This window comes from Sturnira hondurensis, unplaced genomic scaffold (assembly GCF_014824575.4).
Source record: "Sturnira hondurensis isolate 20B ecotype Veracruz unplaced genomic scaffold, ASM1482457v3 Scaffold0008897, whole genome shotgun sequence".
NCBI classification, from domain to species: domain Eukaryota; kingdom Metazoa; phylum Chordata; class Mammalia; order Chiroptera; family Phyllostomidae; genus Sturnira; species Sturnira hondurensis.
Genome location: NW_028081528.1, coordinates 4,714,861 through 4,733,829, shown reverse-complemented (window position 1 = coordinate 4,733,829; position 18,969 = coordinate 4,714,861). Strand labels below are relative to the sequence as shown.

The following is an 18,969-nucleotide window of genomic DNA, read 5'->3' as shown; positions in this document are numbered from 1 at the left end:
TTCAGACCATCAGTGAGATTCAGGAAAGTAGGACAGAGCAGCTGATGATGACTGGGAGAACTGTGTGAGGTCCCAATGTGCCTATTTTGAAGGGGACTGAGGCGCCATTGTCTCATGTGCAATGTTTCTTGTACCTTTTTTCTTTTTCCATAAATGTCTTTATTTTTCATATTAGATGGCTGATACTCTCTGGGTAGTCCTCGTATGTGTTTTATAGATATACACACACATATATTCTTAGATAGCATTCAGAACCTCCAAACTATGGCCAGGAGATAAAATCCAAGCACAAAGATCAGGGTGTTTCAACAGCATTATATCCAGTTACTACATAAGTGAGAAAAACAAATAACAACATACGGAGGGATTGAGAAAACAATGGTTAATTGATGCTTTTTGCTCTTATTATTACCCTCATAGCACCTAACATGATTTATAAACAATCCATTTATTAAAACTGTGTAAACACTGTGTTTATTCACTGTGGACAAGAAGGAAGGTTGCTTCCAGACTGAAGAAGTTAAATAAGCACTGCTGTGGCAATTGGCAGTGTATGAGTCCTTTGAAAATTTCTGAATTAATGGAAGGAAATTTCAAATAGTGAGATCATTGAGACAAAGTAGTATGTAGGATAACATTACCACAGTGGGAGACAGTTGTCACAACCCTTCTCATATTTACAAATGAAAATGTGGCCTGAGCATTTGTTGTTCATTTCAAATGATTGTTCATCTTATTTTAGTGAGGAAAGAATAGCAGGAGGACTTGGCTGTGCCTAAGAGCGTGGGTCATACATGTATGCTAAAACCAATGAGAAGAACACATGCTTCATAGAGAGTTGTTGTCCTCCCTGAAGACTGTTCTATACCCCTTGGAAAAATCATATTTTTATTCGGTTTTCATTGTTTCAATGCAAAATTCACCATGACGTTATCCTGGTTCATATAATCCGAAGGGGAATCCAACGTGAAACCCTTCGTGCAGCACGAGAAATGTGTGGAAATTAAATAATGGCATCCCACCTTTCCAAGTCTATATAAATTGTGCATTATTTTATTTTCCTTATTTTGCAACATTTACTGAGTCGGAGCACTGAACCACATGAGAGGAAAACCGGCTACTTTGTTAGCTACCGCTGCGTCTACATTCGCTCTACCTAAACAAAAGCGATCAACTCTGAGCCTCCGCCCTGAAACGAAAGACTCTTCAGAGGCGCTGGTTCTCAGACGTCAGCAGGTATTATAATTCCCTGCAGGGTTTGGTGAGCCAGGTTTCTAGGCTCCGTCCCCAGGTTCTGACTCAATAAGCCTGGGGCGGCGCCTGAGAATAAGCATTTCTAACCGCTTCCCTGGGATAGGAATGCTGCAGGGGCAGGGACCTGACTTTGAGGACTACCATGAAAGCATACGTTTATAGAGGGAGTTGGGCCTTAACTTATGGAGAGGTACCTTTGAGTCACTTCATTTCTGTGTATTTTTAGTAACAGCGTAAGTGGCAAAAATGTGAAATCTACTATGTTTAATAAAACGTAATATTATTTTTTCTTCATTTTAAGCATACATCATAAGCTCAACAATCTAATAAAGCCAGAAGGATTTTCAGAGTCAAAAAATGATCCTAAGTCCTCTTTTGAATAATTCTAGGCAAAAACAAGTTGTCAATAAATAGTTGCTTCAATTTTTGCCATTCTTACAGTACTTTGGACTGAAGAGAAACTTTACAAATTTAAAGCTCACGTTTGCCATCTGCTGACATATTTGTGAATTACAAGGGGTCTGTATCAACCAATAGCTGTTGGGTATGTTTGTATTCAGATTTTTTGGTTTTTGTTTCTTCATTTCCAAAACCTATTAGGCAAATTTTAAATAAGGATTTTTCCCAGAAGCACTGTATTTCAGAATTTACTGAACTACTAAAAAAACTTTCCAAAGTAAACACATTTATTTCATAAAACTAGTAAGTATCCAACCTATTTTCCTATTTTAATTCTTTCTACTGACAAATTAAATCGCAAACTTGTGTCTCAGTATACCCAGTGCATATATACAGTGAATTTTAGCAACAAAATCTTTAAGAGGAGATTATTTGAATCTTTTTTAAGCTGAATCAAATTTACATATAGACATTGCTTATAATAGCAGGACATTGAAAAGGAGCTGAAATTAATCGTGCTAATCATACCAAACAAAACAAAACAATTAACTCATTCCCAGAGATGGGGCCAAAGCATTCTCCAGTTTTTATTCAAACTCTTATCCAAATTTTTTTCTCTGAAGTCACAGGCTCTACCTTGCTATCCATTTCAGAAGGTCCTGTGCTTCTGCTCCCAAGTTCCTTTTTACAGCCTTAATTAGGCTGAACCCAGCAGATTATAACTAAAGTGCCTGATCAGGGACTAAAAGAGGGCCACACTGGTGAGCACCTAATACTGGCCAGCGCTGTGCTTATCCTCGCACCGTCTTTGTTTCTTTCGCCCTCACAGCTTCTCCACATCACAGCTTTCCACTGCAGATTAAGAGGCTGAAGTTCGAAAACAGTAGGCCGGCTGTCCCAGGAGATGGTGCGGAGACTGAGACCCAGACCACCTGATGCTAGCACCTACCAGACAAGCCATCTTGCCTGAATTATTTCTGCAAGAATGCCAGCATTCACACGTTGGCCAAAGCCAGGGCTTTCAAACATTCTTCCCACGTCNTCAAGGACTAAAACAGGGCCACACTGGTGAGCACTTAATACTGGCCAGCGCTGTGCTTATCCTCGCACCGTCTTTGTTTCTTTCGCCCTCACAGCTTCTCCACATCACAGCTTTCCACTGCAGATTAAGAGGCTGAAGTTCAAAAACAGTAGGCCGGCTGTCCCAGGAGATGGTGCGGAGACTGAGGCCCAGACCACCTGATGCTAGCACCTACCAGACAAGCCATCTTGCCCGAATTATTTCTGCAAGAATGCCAGCATTCACACGTTGGCCAAAGCCAGGGCTTTCAAACATTCTTCCCACGTCTGTTAAAATGGTAATATTTACCAGCTTGGCCAGGTTCCCACTTTAACATTTTTTAGTCAGAGGCTAAATAAAATAAGCCACCCATTTTCATGACTTCCAATTTCTTTCTTATCAATGTTGGTCACGCATATAGAAAAAGTGAGGATTTTTAGTGATTTAAAGCATGAGTTATAGAATAAGTTACTCCTGGTTTAGATTCTTTGGTTAACGGTTGTGTGTTCTCGGGCAGGTCGTTCATTCACTCACTCAGGAAATATGTGCTACTTGCTTGGCTTGCGGCTGTTAACAACACAGATAGGATTGCCACGTTCAAGGGGCTGACATTTTTAAATCTTCATTAGAATCTGGCCTCCTTATCTATAAACATATATGGTAATTACAATAGATGCATAAAGATTGTGTGTTGGTGATCTCTGCACAGCCTGGCAGGTTTGTTATAAAGTTTAGCTATGACGAAGAGGGTGGTGGTTGTGAGGCTGATGGAATCATCACGCATTCTACCAATTTCACAAAAGCAACCTGTAATGGTGATAAAACCCTTCCAGTCAGTACTATTGTTGGTACTGACGGGAGGGGGCGGGACTTCCAGTGCACACCTGATATGTGATGGAAGTAGCCCTCGATGCTCTCTTAGGCAAAGACACAACACATTGAGACCAGAAGCATTCTATGCATTGGATGGTCGCTGTGCAAGTTCCAGAATCTGGGCAGGAGGTCGTTCGAGTCCCTCTCTCCCTCAGAAACCTGCACAGCCACCAGGAAAGCAAACCCCTTCTAACCCACAAGAGGATGAGCACAGGGAACCACACCTGACCACGGATGCCCTCGTGAGTGCAACTGAGCCCCGCCCAAATTTGTGCCCTTGCAGAATTATGGGCCAAATTCATGGGTATTCAGGTCACTAAATTTGGGGATGGTTTGTTATGCACAAAAGCCAACTGATGCAATGGCATTTTTACCTGAATACCTTTATATGAAACTCTTTTATTTAAGGCTTCATATACTGTTCAAATTTTCCAACTCCATTCCTGTTTGAAAGTCTACTTTAATAATTTCAGCTTTAAACAGAAGAAAGAAGTTGGGCCTTGGCTGGTATAGGTCAGTGGATTGAGCACAAGCCTGTGAAGAAAAGGGTCGCAGGTTCAATTCCCAGTCAGGGCACATGTCTAGGTTGTAGGCCAGGTCCCCAGCAGGGGACACATGAGAGGCAACCACACATTGATGTTTCTCCCCCACTCTTTTTCCTTCCCTTCCTCTCTCTCTAAAAATAAATAAATAAAATATAAAGAAAGAAAGAAAAAAGAAAGAGTCTACTATCACACCCAGTAAGTGCACAGCCAGGATTCAGACTCAAACAGTGTGGGTTAATCATTCAAGCCCTTTTCCTTGCACTATGTTAAATAGTCTAAAAATAGAGGATTTTTATAACCACCCAAATCTGCAACAATCAAGATCCTTTCCCTTATTAAGTTTCTGATATTTTGTAGCACAAAACAAGGCCAACTCATTACAATAACATGAAAATCTGAACAAGTAATACAACCTATAAACCCACCCTTCAGATAACTAATATTAATACGTGGTATTTATGCACCCAGATTCTTTTGATAGGAAAAAAACGCATTTGATTGGAGCATATAGCACAAACTACTTTGTAATTTGTTTCAGCAAGCTACTAATTATTGCACATTTAATTGTTCCAGAGATTCTTTGATTGTAGGGAATAGAAAGATGCTGATACCGTGTGGTGTTTGTGTGCATGTTGGAGAGGGAAATGGTTAAAAAATGCAGACTGTTGTAGGCACACTTATCTCTGGGGCCGGTAGACGTGCACTCAGAGTTGTTTCTAACTGTCCCTCTTCCTCTTGCAGAAAGGAGATCGATTTCATTCCACACGTTTGCCTTTGTCTTCAGAGCCTTTTCCTGAGACAGTGACCACCAAAGCCTGACTTCTGTGACACTTTGAACAAATTTCAGAGAAAAAGAAAAGGGTACAGCCTAACCATAGGTTCTTGATCAAACAAACTTTGTGTATTATGTGCAATGGGAGGTGGGTAGGAGAGATCCCACAGTTCTTCTGTTCTTCACAGGGTGATAGGCAGAAACGGGGAATTTGGTAACATTTATAATGGTGAGTATTTCTATGCAGGCTGAATCACACTTCCACTCTTCGAAATCATGCAGAGTGTGGATAGTGGCTAACAATCAGGCCAGAATTTTAAAAACTAAAAGGCAATTTTCAAAGTCAAACAAGGAAATCTCTAAATTGCTTATGAACACAGAAATGGTTACAAAACAACTCGATGTTTAAAATTGGAGGAAAATCATTACTGGGGTAATTGATTTCAGGTTAAGTTTTGTTTGAACCAAAATATCTTAATGTCCAACTTGTTGTGTTTTTTTGTTGTTGTTGTGGTGGTGGTGGTGGTGTTGGTTTTTGTTGGCGTGCATGGTTTGTTTTGCTGGATTGCTTTTGGGCAAATTATTCTCATTCAAATAGTTTGCAGATAATCTAGAGGCATCCTGCATGCAAGAAAAGGTTTAGATTTACTTGGTCTGAGGTGCCATCAAGGCAGCAGGAGATTTTAAAGTTCCTCAGATTTTAAAGTTCCAACAGGGCTGTTGCAGGACTTTGCAACAAAACCCAGGTAAAGGCTGGTACATTTCCCATTTGTGAACTTCACATGTTTATCACCAGGCATTGGGAGCAGTTTCATCCCATTATCATATCGTGCTGAGTTTGAAGTCAAAGAATACTAAAGGAAATGCCTTTTACTTACTTTATTTGAACCTCTTACCATCTCTAGAGTAACTAGGGCAAGTATTATTGAGGCAAGGAAAATTCCTTGGCAAGTGTGGAACCGGGAAACTGAGACAGATGGCTGGCTGATTCCCACTGGCCCCACCCGCAACGCTGGTTCCGCTGCCTCTTTCTCCCTTGCCGACCACTGCCCAACGCATTAAGCCCTCCTGACCATCAGGCTGTGATCAGCATCTAATGACTTTAGACTCAAAGCCTTGGGTCTGTTGACCGCAGAGACAGAGACCACTTCCAGGCCTCAGTGGTGTCTCAGCTCCAGGCCCAGAAAAGCAGCAAAACCAGACAAACCAATTCTGTCACTGGCATCAGGACCAGCTGCACTGATCGATACCCTTTCCCCCAGCATCAGTCAGTAGAGACCAGGACCCTGCAAGGACACACCTAGAAAGCTGATGAATATACTATTGAGACCCTCCCCTGAGACCTCCCCTGAAATTCCTACCTTTAGAAAACAGACCCAAACTCTTCAGGCAAAGGACCCAGTGTGAGCCCTCGGCCTCTCTAGAGCATGCCAGTGCCTTCCCCCGACCCCTTCTTTCCTAGGTCATGTGTCTTGGCTTTTTTCTCCAACTCAATAACTTGTCTCAGCTGAGTCCACACAGCCCAGACTTTTTCTGCCTCTGTGACCTTTTTTTCTGAAGAGCCAAGATACACACACCTAGGCTCAACTTTTCCTCACATTTCCAAAGGGCCAAGGCAGCTCCGCCTGGGCTCACTCCTGTTGCTATAATCTTGCCTCTTCTATCTTAAGTCCTTCCTTTGTTTCACTGTCTCCGGCTCTAATAAACATACTCTCAAAATCACTTGGACTGTATTATGAAATCTTCCCTGCAAGAAGTCAAGCACCAAGAGGCCACACAGCCACTAACATCACTGTCCCTATTTTATAAGAGTGAAAAGGGGGTTAGAGAGATTAGAGGCTTTTTACAGTGGCTATGGGAAGCGGCAAGTGTGTTAATTAATCGCTATACAATTCTCCTGGTACTTATATAGTGTAATCTACAGTATGTATTTGTTTAGTTTAGTTTCTATTTCTTCACTTAGACTGGGGGCTCTTTATTTCTTTCATTCATTTACTTATTTAAGATGCATTGGGCTTTTTTGTTTTGTTTTGTTTCAGTTATACAAGGTGTTGTGAGTTAAAAGGCACACGTATGGTCCCTGCTTTAGTGAGCTTGGAGTCTTGCAAAAGAACTAACAAACAGGCAATCAACACAAAACAAGTACATACTTGATGATGGTAATTTAAAAAGACAAGGAGCTACCCAATTCTCTGTGGGAAAAGAGGACAGGGTGGTAGTCAACTCTACAGAGAAAAAGAATGTAAAACACCAGGTCTGTCCAAAAGGTATCTAGCCATGTAATATGAAAAATAGAGACATTGAAGAAGATACAAAATAAAAGAAACTATACATAGGACAATGATGCTCCAGTCCCCTTCAAAGTTATAACCTTCTTTGGGAAATACGGTTCATTGGTAGCAGTTTGAATCAAGGCATTGGCAACTGCAGCACTGTGTGCCTTTCACTCTGGTAGCAGAAGCCACTGAATGAATTTTGCTATGACATGTTTCACGCCAAGACCCTGTGTCACAATCTTGGACACTGTAGTTTTGGGAATCACCTTCTAGTTCTTGAGCTGTCAGTCACCAATCTTTGTTGATTGCAGCCTGTACATGTTCAACATCCTCAGGTGTCCTGCTGGTTGCAGGCCTTCCAGAGGGTGGATCGCTTTCCACAGATTCTCAACCATCTCTGAAGAATTTGTACCACACTTTTGTTTGTGCTGCACTCATTGCATTGACCCTGAAAGGCTTCTGAATCATCCAAGTAGTTTCTGTGGAGGAATGTTGAAGCTTAATGCAAAATTGGATACAGAGTCATTGCTCTACTCACTCAGTCATTTTGAATGTGACGGCCACACAAGACACATGCTCACTCAACAGTGTCTACCACTTCCACTGACTAGTACAGTGAAGCTGACATTGTTCACACATGCGCATTCCAGTCCACTCTCCTTAGCTGCCAGGTTACATCCATGTTGCACAAACTGTTCTCATTATATTGAGAATGGCTGGACTTTTTCTGGGCAGACCTTGTATACGCTAAAACTTGATGTGGCAGTAGGACTTTTCACGTATTCGAGAAGCTACCATATTCTCAGGCAGGAGGAAGACTGGGGAGAGAGAAAGGATGGCCTGAAAGTGGGGCAGGAGCACGGGTGGTGGGTAGCAGATAATGCAGAGTGTTATAAACGAAACTGCTGGGGGTGGGTCCTATAACGGCCCTGTAACTTAGGAGCCCTGTAATGCAGACTTAAGGAGTTTGTATTATGCTGAAGAAAATGGGGCAACTATGTGGGGCTTTAAACAAGGAGAGTCATGGTCATATCTGTGTTTCAGAGAAAATCTGGCTCCTCCAAGGTGCCCTTGGATCTTCGGCTAGGCTTCCACACACAGTTCTGTAGTTAGGGAAGCCAGGACCGAGAGAAATGTCTGAACAAAGTGATGTTTTGGCTTCGTCCCCAAAGGCCCTATGGCGGGTTGGATGTTCGGGAGGTCACAAGCCTCAACGGATGACAGCCGGACTGAGCCACCTGGAAAACCAGGGGTACAATCTCCTGAAATAGCAGCTACAGAATGAGAGAGCACAGACTGGAGAGAGATGTGGGATGTTTTCATATTGTTGCATTTGAGGCATTTGGGCCTCTTTTTAGGATTGGGTTCCTGGCACAAAATATATACCATGAGCTTGTAAAATCTATCAAATCACCTTACTACTGGAAATGACCAAAGTGTGAACTCCTATTAAATCTACATACTAAATCCAAAGGGAACTTTAGCGTAAACACAGGTTTGCTAGCCCTTTACAGAGAAGCGGTGTTTGTCGGCCTTGGAGCATGCTCAATAAGGAGTCAGTCACTGCTCTTGGCTCCTAGAGCCGTCCTAGCCGGGGGAAAAAAAAAAGCGGTTGCCCCCTGCTGGTCAGAGCTGCGTGATGCAGCACAAGGAGAGAAATTTACAAGGGGCGTGGCAAACGGTTGACGGCGTACAACCTGCGTCCGGAAATAGGGGTTACGGTTGCGTCAGTGGCGCGCGCCGTGGGAAATCTGAGCAGCCGCATGGCTGCAGGTTGTCCTGAAGCTCCGCGGCCGAAAGCGGCCTCCGAGGGGCCAGTGGTGGGGCCAGTCGGCGTCCTGCCTTGTCTGGAGCTGCCGACCTACGCTGCCGCGTGTGCATTGCTGAACAGCCGCTACTCCTGCCTTGTCGCGGGGCCGCACCGCAGGCACATCGCACTGTCGCCACGCTACCTTCACCGGAAACGCACCGGTATCCGAGAACAGCTCGATGCAGAGCTCCTGCGTTATTCCGAAAGGTACCAGTTTCTTAGCCTTTTCCTTTTCGGTGCAGACAACGTCGTAACGGAGCCTGCCGCCCCTTCATTTGGGCACGAGAGGCGTCGGCCGGTGCAACTTCTGAGGGCCCACAAGAAAGGGGGCGTGTGGGGGTAGTCCCACCAGCCGATGGGAGTTCGGCCCGCAGACATCCTGGAGTCGGGAAAGGCGAGTACATCCCTGGTCAAGATCCGTGCAGAGCCTCTTTCCTAGGCAAGAAGGAAAACGTAAAGTTGGCGAGACTTGTGGCTGCGGAGGGTTTGGAGAAGCTCGCTCCAGAAGCTGGGTGTAGGGGTTAAGAATAGAACAGGGGTCTGGAGACCGGTGAGGCCCAGTTCTGTATGTTTTTTCGTTGGACAATGAAAGTTTGGAATGCAGTACTTGAGTTGATGTTCTCACATTCTCTAGAAAATGAAGACTTGGTGCAATTATTAAATATATTTTTTATTTGTTTTCAGATGGGGGGGAGAGAAGGAAACATCAGTGTGTGGGTTGCTTCGCGATCGCCACCTACTGGTGCTCCCAGGCATGTGCCCTGACTGGGTATTGAACCGATAACCCTTTGGTTCACGGGCTGGTGCTCAATCCACTGAGCCACACCAGCCAGGGCCCTTGGTGCAATTTTTATTTGTAAACCGCGAAGGGCGGTATTGCTGTTTGTCATGTCCCTGGTATTTACCCCATCTCTTGGATCTGGTCAGGGATGAGAGAAATACTATTAGTTTTATTATGTTTCATTTTCAGTCCAACTGGCCTGCCTGCCTGCCTGTTGTTCCGTTCCTGAGAAAGGCGGGGAGAGGGGGGGCGCTTGTTCATTTAAATTAAAATTTTTGAGAGTAACGTTAAAGTTCTTAGAATTGCAAGGGTGGAGGCTCAGGCGAGGGGGCAGACAGATGTATCTTAATCCTCCTCTGGACTGCTTTGACTCAAAGAGTCAAAGGGTTCTACAACTAGGGTGAGTGGATTCTCCAGGGATTCCTTGTTACCCTTCAGGAATTTTATGAGACCCTGGAAACTGCGGGAATTCTCTACATCAGTTTCCTTGAGCAAAGTAACCAAACCGTTCGAGGAATCTTGAATCCTAACAAGGTTAAGAATCCAACAAAATATACTGCATCTTCCAGGCACCAACCCACACTTGGTATCTCTTTTGTATACGAGGGACTTGGTGTATAAAAACAAAGAAAAAACAAGATCTGTGCTTTCAGGGACTTTCAAATCTAGTAGAGATACATATGTAAGCCAAATGCAATGAAGTGTTAAAACTTGGCAGATATCTAAATTAATGTATAATAAGAGAAGGAGTGGTGAATTTGACCATAGAACGTTTGAAAACAACTTCCTAGGAGGAAGGTACTTCGAGATGGTAGCATTCCAGGAAAATAGAGTGGCATAAACAAGTGGAGGGTAGATGTGCAATAGAAAGCTTTGACCAGGAAATTGTAAGTATTAAATAACTGGAGTAAGGTTTCTGTCTGGGGAAAGATGATGAGTACAGTTGGAGAGGAGGGCAGTGGGTCAAAGACAGGGTGGGGTGGGGGTGGGGGTGGGGGACAACTCAGAAAGGATGGCCATGTTGCTCTTTTTTCCTGCCTTTGTCAGCTTTTTTCCTTAAAAGGTGAACACAATACCCTCCAATTCTGAAACTTGGCACACTGTTGAGAGAGTAGTACATATTCCTGGTCTTTGGGGCCTGATAAGATTTGCAGTTTCAGAAACTAAACCTCAAGTCTTGTTGTGATTTGGTCATACTAGATGGTGGTTTAAGGAGGGTGAGACAGTAGACAGGAGACCAACTGAGAGAGGATGGCTGTACAATCTGGAAACATAGGCAGCTGTTTGATATATTTTATATCTGTCTATAATCAATCCCTCCACTGGACAGGCTAGGGCAAAGTCACCCAGAGTGTCTCCAATAGGAGTTGTTTTACCAGAGAGACTAGGAGCTGATTGAATGAGCATTTCTTTAAATGAATTAGGCAGTGTGGCCAATTCAGATTATGGAACAGGTTGCAACCTGGACTAAATCCTCCCCTCACTGCTGCTCTCTCCCCCTACATACACACCTTGTGGGTGTGCTAAAGACTCCGGTTTATTCAGTGCAAGTTAGGCACCTCACACTGAACTGTGCACTACTAGTGAGGGACAAAACATGGAACCTAGCAGTAATTGAAATACGTTATCAATCAACAATATATTATGTGTAGTTGTTTGTTTCCAGACTAGGGAATCGAGGACTTTCTTGCTTCTCTGTGTTTAAGAATTGAGGAAAAGAGAGCAGTTGAGATGCGCATTATCCAACTCATCTCAGCCGCATCCCCTATTTGACAGACTTTCCACCCTTTCTGTACCAGTAACAGAATTTCTTTGAAGATGTCCCCTGTCAATTTTGAAAAGTCTGCTTAGAGAAAGTAGTTTTCTAAAATCATATTGTAACTTCTGACTGCTATATCTTTGAGTGGCTATTAATAAAAAAGAAAATCTTACTTCTTTTGTATATGACAGCTCTTGAGTTACTTGAAGGTGGCAAATATGTCCCCTTCCACCGGTTCTGTAGAAGCCTCAGATGTGCAGTCTAAGCATCCCTTAAACATGATTTAGTTGTTCGCTAAATACTCTGACTTGAAACTAACTTAGGTTGGTATCAGAAAAACGTAAAAGGAGAAAAGGTAGACGTGGTTAAGGTGTTTGTCATTGTACGTCTGATGACTTTTAGTAAGGTTCATGCTGTGAGTTGCTTTCCCAGAGGTTTAAAGGGTTTACACAAGTCTGTTTGGGCTTAGGCTCTGTGGTCACATTTCCCAGCCAAGGGTGCTGAACCCTACAGAACCCAAAACCTCCCTCTTACGATAGTTGGCAGCACTGAATGAAATGAAAACACTCTTTACTGTGTTGCAGTGAACCTTAACAGATAATATAACCCATCCGCACTACTGCAAATAAATATATATGGGGGTGTGTGTGTATTAATTATGTATATATAATACATATATTTGGTTAAGTATGTATAATACCAGAATTGCTTTTAGTCAGTCATTCTTACAGAAATAAAGAAGACTTCTTTTTTTGCGCCAAGTCCTATCTTTTCCCCTCTCCTTCTGGCATTACTAAAATCCAAATGAGTAGCAAATAGGGAAGAAAAGTGGACTCTGTGCATATTTGGACATTTCTGGATACCTATCTTAAATAGTTATTTTTAACTTAGCCATTATATTTGAACACTTGGCCAAGTTGTTACAGACTAAGCATATGCTATACAGTGTCTTGGGCTTGGGTGGCTACACGTGGGAGATATATTTTTGGACTCAGAATATCTATCTAATCAGTATGACAATGCCTAAAAGAGGATAAAAGATACCATTTTTACTACTTTCTTTTTTTTAAACAGCCTTTCAGGTGTCCCCATCGCATATGATAACATCAAAGTAGTGGGTGAACTGGGAGATATTTATGATGATCAAGGCTACATTCATCTTAATATTGAAGCGGATTTTGTTATTTTCTGCCCTGAACCAGGGCAGAAGCTTATGGTATGTACATCTGTTTTCCAGCTTTCTTCATATAGTTATATAATTATGTATTTTGGAAACTTGAGACTATATGCCTTGGGACTGCTTTTGTGTGTAACTAAAAATTACTTTAAAAGATAAAGGAAAAATTAATTTCCATCAGTTCATCTTAGGTACGTTTTAAAACTTCATCATCCTAAACTCACATGCATGTATGAAGTATGTGTTTATCCAATTTACTCTTCTCTTTGAAGAGCAGCAGAATGATCTTAAGGTGTAAAATAAGATCAGTTTTTATTATTATTTTAAAATTTCCCAATTATACATAGATACAAGTGTTTTGTGTGTTTGTTTTCCAAATGAAAGGATTTGTACTGGCTGGTGTGGCTTAGTGGATTGAGTGTCGGCCTGCAAACCTAAAAGGTCACCAGGTCAGTTCCCAGTCAGGCACATTCCTGGGTTGTGGGCCAGGTCCCCAGTAGGGGGCGGACAAGAGGCAACAGTCAATGTTTCTGTCTCTCTCTCTCTCTGTCCTCCTCCCTCTCTTAAAACCAAACAAAATAAAATACTTTTTAAAAAAGTAAAAATAAAGGATTCAAACCATGTAATGTGGGATTTGCAAATTAAAATGGTCATGGAACCAGGCAGGTAATGAAAATGAATCAAGGGTTAGGGAGTGGTTAGGGAACTCTGCCATGAGGGAAAGGACCTGTGGAAAGGCCTCTTCCTTTTCCAGAAGAAGCTGGAAATGCAAAAAATGACGTGAAATCTACTGAAATGTATTCCTTGATCCTTTTCACTTGCCCTTGTCTTCATTAGCAGTTCTGTGTGTATATGTTCGTATATGCATATCTATTTGTGTGTGTGTATAATTTTTTCTTACCTAAAAATATAGGAATTGCTTAATCTAATGATGATAACTAATCCTTGATACTGTTAATAAAAATATAGGTTAGATTTTACTGTGACAAAATCTACATGGAATTTCTAATTAAAATATTTTTTCACTATCAATTAAACAAGAAGAAATACTATATTTGGACTGCCAAACTGGCATCCTGCAACCAGCCTTGATACTATTAGAGTTGGCAGTAGATTTGTACTTAAAAACTCCTAAATTTAACTGTCATTCTCTTTATATAAATTATCACAAATGTAAACATGTCCACGGAGATAACACGCTAATGTAAAGAAAGTATAAAATGAAAAGTAAAATTATCCCTTGTACTTGGTTTCCTACAACAAAATCCAGTCCTTAAATATATTTGGCCACCTTTCTCCCAATTTTTATTTTTTTATTTTTGTCTTTTAAATTGGTAGGGTTTTTAAAATCTTTTATTTTATTTTTTAGAGAGAGGGAAAGGGAAGGAGAAACAGAGGGAGAGAAACCAATGTGTGGTTGCCTCTTGCACCCCGTCCCCCACTGGAAACCTGGCCCCAAACCCCGGCCTGCACCCTGATTGGGAATGGAACCAGCAACCCTTTGGTTCCCAGGTCCACACTCAGTCCACAGAGCTACACCAGCCAGGGCTCAATTTTTATTTATTTTTAGTAATATGAAATAATTTACATACAATAAAAGTCAGATCATTGTGTGTAATTCAGTGCATTTTGACGAAGACATATGCCTTAGAAATGTCCTTCACACCCTTCCTGGTCAGTCCTCTCTCTCTGTCCTAGGTTCAGCTACTGCTGTGATTTCGTGGGTCATAAATTAGTTTTGCTTGTCCTGTAATTCCACATTAATAGATTTTTTTCATGATGCACTCTAAAATGACCTCTTTTGCTCAATGTGAGTGTCATCCATGCTGTTGCGTGTATTGCAGTGTGTTCCTTTTTTATTGCCCATAGTATTCAGTTATATGAATATATCACAGTTTGATTATCCATGTTCATTGATGGACATTGGGTAGTTTTCCGTCTGGAGCTATTAGTATAAAGCTGTTGTAAATGCACATTTTCATTTCTCCTAGGTTAAAAACTACAAGCAGTATTGGTAGGTCACAGGGTACATGTGTGTTTAACTTCATGAAAAACTGCCATTAGGCTAACTTGCTATTCAGCACTTCCTGTTGCTCCTAGTCTTTGCCAACAGTTGGTGCTGTCAGACTTTTAATTTTACTGGTGTGTGGAGGATAGTAGTTTCTCAGAATGGTTTTAATTAGCATTTCCAGAAGCTCCCAATTTTGGTGAGGTCCAGTTCATCCTTGTATAGTTTTATGGTTATTGCTTTTTGGATCCTAAGAAACTTGCCTGTTCCTAGATTCTGGAGATATTCTTCTATAAGCTTCCAGAATTTTTGTTTTAGCTTTTCCATTTAGGTCTGTGGTCAAGCTTTAATTTCTTGTGTGTAGTATGAGGTAGGCCCTTCCAATCCATTGTCTTGTCTATTAGCTGTTCAGTCATTCCAGACCCATATATTGAAAAGACTTTTCCCCATTGAATGTATGTTAGTTAGTAGACTCGCTACCAATTTTTCTTTTTACAGCAGTTTCAAACATATAGAAAAATGGAACAAACACAGTCTTTCTTCTATTATGGACATCGTGTGTTAGTACGCTACATTAGTTATAGTGGTTGAGCCAATATTGACACATTTTTATTAAACATAGTCTGTAGTTAACATTAGAGTTCACTGTTTGTTGTATATTCTATGGGTTTTGACAAATTTGTAATAATTTGTCTCTACAATCAGTATTCCATGGAAAAATTGGTCACTGCCCTAAATGTGCTCTCTGCTCGACCTGCTCGTCCCCGCCTCCCTCCCTCTGAAGCCCTGCACCTCTGCTCTCTCCGCTGTCCCCTTCGTTTGCCCTTGTTGGAATGCCGTGCCATTAGACCATACACTGCGTAGCCGTTTTACACTTGCCTCTTTCACTTACCAGGATGCCCTTCAGCTTCCTCCATGTCTTTTCATGGCTTGATAGCTCATTTCTTTTTATTTCTGAATAATACTCCATTTTTAAAAAAGATTTATTTTTAGAGAGAGGGGAAGGAGAAAGAGAGGGAGAGGAACATCAGTGTGTGGTTGCCTCTCACATACCTCCAACTGGGGACCTGGCCTGTGACCCAGGCCTGTGCCCTGACTGGGAATTGGACCAGTAACACTTTGGTTTGAAGGCAGGACTCAGTCCACTGAGCCACAGCAGCCAGGGCTCCATTTTATAGACACACCAGTTTGTCCAGAGCATGCGGAAGGTGCCATTGTGGATGCCAGTTTCCCAATAATGACAAGGGAGTTTTATTCTATATGTATAAGGAGTTGCTCACATTATTAAGCAGCATTTTATATGTGTTAATATTGTTTAAAATCCTGTAATTCAAATATTTTAGGTTTTCAATAGTATAGTTATCTGTGTTGATTCCTAGGGGAAGAATAGAAAACAAAGTTTTTGGAAATTCTCATTTCAAGCTTTAAATTATGTAGCACATACTTTTATTTTAGTTTTGAAGTTTCCAGTGTTTTTGTGATTCAGTCCAAACAGCTGTGCTCAAGATTTATGTAGATTGACGTGCAATTACTTATCTAATAAACTTTGAGCTTTCTAAAAAGTCTACAGTGTTCTAAAGCAATGCTTTAGTATGACATGCACTAAGTTTTAATTGAGATAAACTTTTTTCACATCAAATCATGCCATTATTTTTATGTTTCCTCTTTGAAGATCAGTTTGAAGCTTACGAAGTTTAATTTATCTGTTAACTCTCTGGATCTCTCATGGATGTTACACTCTTCTTTCTGGTTCTCAGGGTACAGTTAATAAAGTGTCTTCCAGCCACATTGGCTGCTTAGTGCACGGGTGTTTCAATGCTTCCATCCCAAAGCCTGAGCAGATGCCGGCTGAACAGTGGCAGGGCCTGGAGATCAGCGTGGGTGATGAGCTAGAATTTGAAGTATTTCGTTTAGACTCAGATGCTGCTGGAGTGTTCTGCATTCGGGGAAAACTGAATATCATGAGGTCAGTTCCTAATCACATTATTATCATTTTGATATTTAATTGTTTGTATTTAATTGTAAATTTAGAGATCATAAACGCTCTTTTGGAAAAAAGTGTGTATGTGTGTATATATATTAACATTTTGTTAGAGTATTTATGCTTTCAAACCAGGAAGTCATTGTAAATAATAACCTTAAGCACTGTAACAATGCATTAAGTATTCTAAAGTCTATCTAGCTAACTGGTCTGCATTTTAATAATTCCATTTTACTGAATATTTTCTAGTTTGTTGTTAATTTTTTAAACAGTAGATCCCCTGAGCTTGAAACTACTAAAAGCTTAATCATGTTGTATAACTAATTAACCTGAAACAAATAATTTGTTTGATTATTGTCATTATGCCAGGTAGATAATTTAATTTCTATATTTTTCCATACTGGAATGGTTAACTACTCTGGTCTTGAATCTCGAGCTTGGGGAGCCAACTGCAATGGGGGCAGGGGATCTCTTAGAATGTTGCTGATGTTAATTGAACCATTTTTCTAGATTCCGCTCTGTTAAGTAACAAGAGTTTCGGCTCAAGTCCTCCAGCAGCTGTCCAGTAGGACTCTCAGCAATGGCAGAGTCATGCTGAATTAGGGCCAGTCCAACAGCCCCGCAGTCGAGCATTTGACGTGTGGCTAGTGTGGCTGAGGGGCTGAGTTTTTAAAGTCACCTGGTTAAACAGCTGTCTGTGGCTAGCGCTGCTCTGTAGGACTGCAGTTCTGGAGAGGTGGCTTCTTCACCGAGTCTGAGTTTTGTTTCAGTGACGTAATTCACAATTGTGAGGTGATAGGCTTCTGAGTAGGTTAAGAAGAACAGTGAACTGTTACTTAAAATAAGGATTGAGACAGTAGACAGAAAAGTCCCAGTCTTTTGATACGTAACAGGAGTATATTTTCTCTCTCTCACATGTCAGTGGTTTGACTAATAAGCCTGGGTATTGTAATGTTCATTGTTCAGTGCCCAAATTTTTCTGAACAAAACCAAAATTCAGAAGGCATGCTTTGACAGTCTTTTTATGTCCTGTTTATGTGTGAAAACAGTGTGGGAGAAGTACTTGGGATACAATAATTTTAAAACTTCAGTGGGCTGAGGGTAATAGGAAAAAATATTTGAAATTTATGCCATAGTATGTGTCTCATGGTGCTGTCATTTAGGAAAACCTCAGCATGCTGGAATACTCTGGATCCCTTTTTGTTGCTTATTACTTGTTTTAACCTGCTAACTTACAGTGTACACACCAAGTGCTCTGCAGTTTCTGAAGAAGTAACAGAAACCGGCCCCGAAGAAGCTTTGGGAAAACCTCCGAAGAAGAAGAAGAAAAAGAAGAAAGACCCAGAGCCAGATGAAGGAGCAGGTGGCACCACAGAATCAGCAGATTTCGCAGATGTCCCCGTGGAGGAAGGGACAGACCTGCAGGTGAGAAACAGTGAGAATGGCCTCTGGGACGAAGAGCCAAAGAAGAAGAAGAAGAAAAAGAAGAAAGACCCAGAGCCAGATGAAGGAGCAGGTGGCACCACAGAGCCAGCAGATTTCACAGATGTCCCCGTGGAGGAAGGGACAGACCTGCAGGTGAATAGCAGTGAGAATGGCCTCTGGGACGAAGAGCCAAAGAAGAAGAAGAAGAAAAAGAAGAAAGACCCAGAGCCAGATGAAGGAGCAGGTAGCGCCACAGAGCCAGCAGATTTCGCAGATGTCCCCGTGGAGGAAGGGACAGACCTGCAGGTGAGAAACAGTGAGAATGGCCTCTGGGACGAAGAGCCAAAAAAGAAGAGGAAAAAGAAGCAGGACCAGGACCCTGTTTTTCCAGCCAGTGACTCCAGTGGTTACCAGAGTGACCATAAAAAGAAAAAAAAGAAAAGAAAGCACAGTGAGGAGGCTGAATTTGCCCCTCTTTTGGAACACTCGCCTAGGAAGAAAAGGAAAGAGTAATTTTCTTTAGTGCATTGTAGATACGATTCAGTTTTGAAAGGTTGATTTATACACAGTAGATGCAAACATGTTTGAATGATGTGAAATAGTTTTTAAAACAGGAAACTATTGAAAAGGAGTTGAGTGTTTGATGCTAAAATTGCAGAAGCGGTCATTTGGAAAACACCAGTATTATTGAAGTGCCATTTTATTGTATACAGAGTACAAAGGTAAGAGTTCCTCTCAGTATTGACTCTTGTATTTTTCCAGGTCTTACATTCTAAATAAAATTATTTATATAATTGCAATACTAGCTGAAGGACTTTATTTTGCAATGTTGTATCGTTAAAGAATTAA

The 18,969-nt window shown here is 41.5% G+C and overlaps 1 protein-coding gene across 2 annotated transcripts; it reads left to right on the top strand.

Annotated features, from left to right (window-relative positions):
- Nucleotides 1-8,898: 8,898 nt before the first annotated feature.
- On the top strand, nt 8,899-18,927 carry POLR1F (RNA polymerase I subunit F). Of its 2 annotated transcripts, none has more exons than XM_037056289.1 (5): nt 8,899-9,196; nt 12,604-12,745; nt 16,472-16,680; nt 17,934-18,088; nt 18,266-18,927. In XM_037056289.1, the coding sequence occupies exons 1-5, from the start codon at nt 8,943-8,945 to the stop codon at nt 18,631-18,633; spliced, it is 1,128 nt and encodes a 375-aa protein (XP_036912184.1). In that variant the 5' UTR covers nt 8,899-8,942; the 3' UTR covers nt 18,634-18,927. The 2 variants fall into 2 exon arrangements, with proteins under 2 accessions (XP_036912184.1, XP_036912183.1); XM_037056288.1 differs by having other exon boundaries at nt 17,934-18,130.
- Nucleotides 18,928-18,969: the final 42 nt, after the last annotated feature.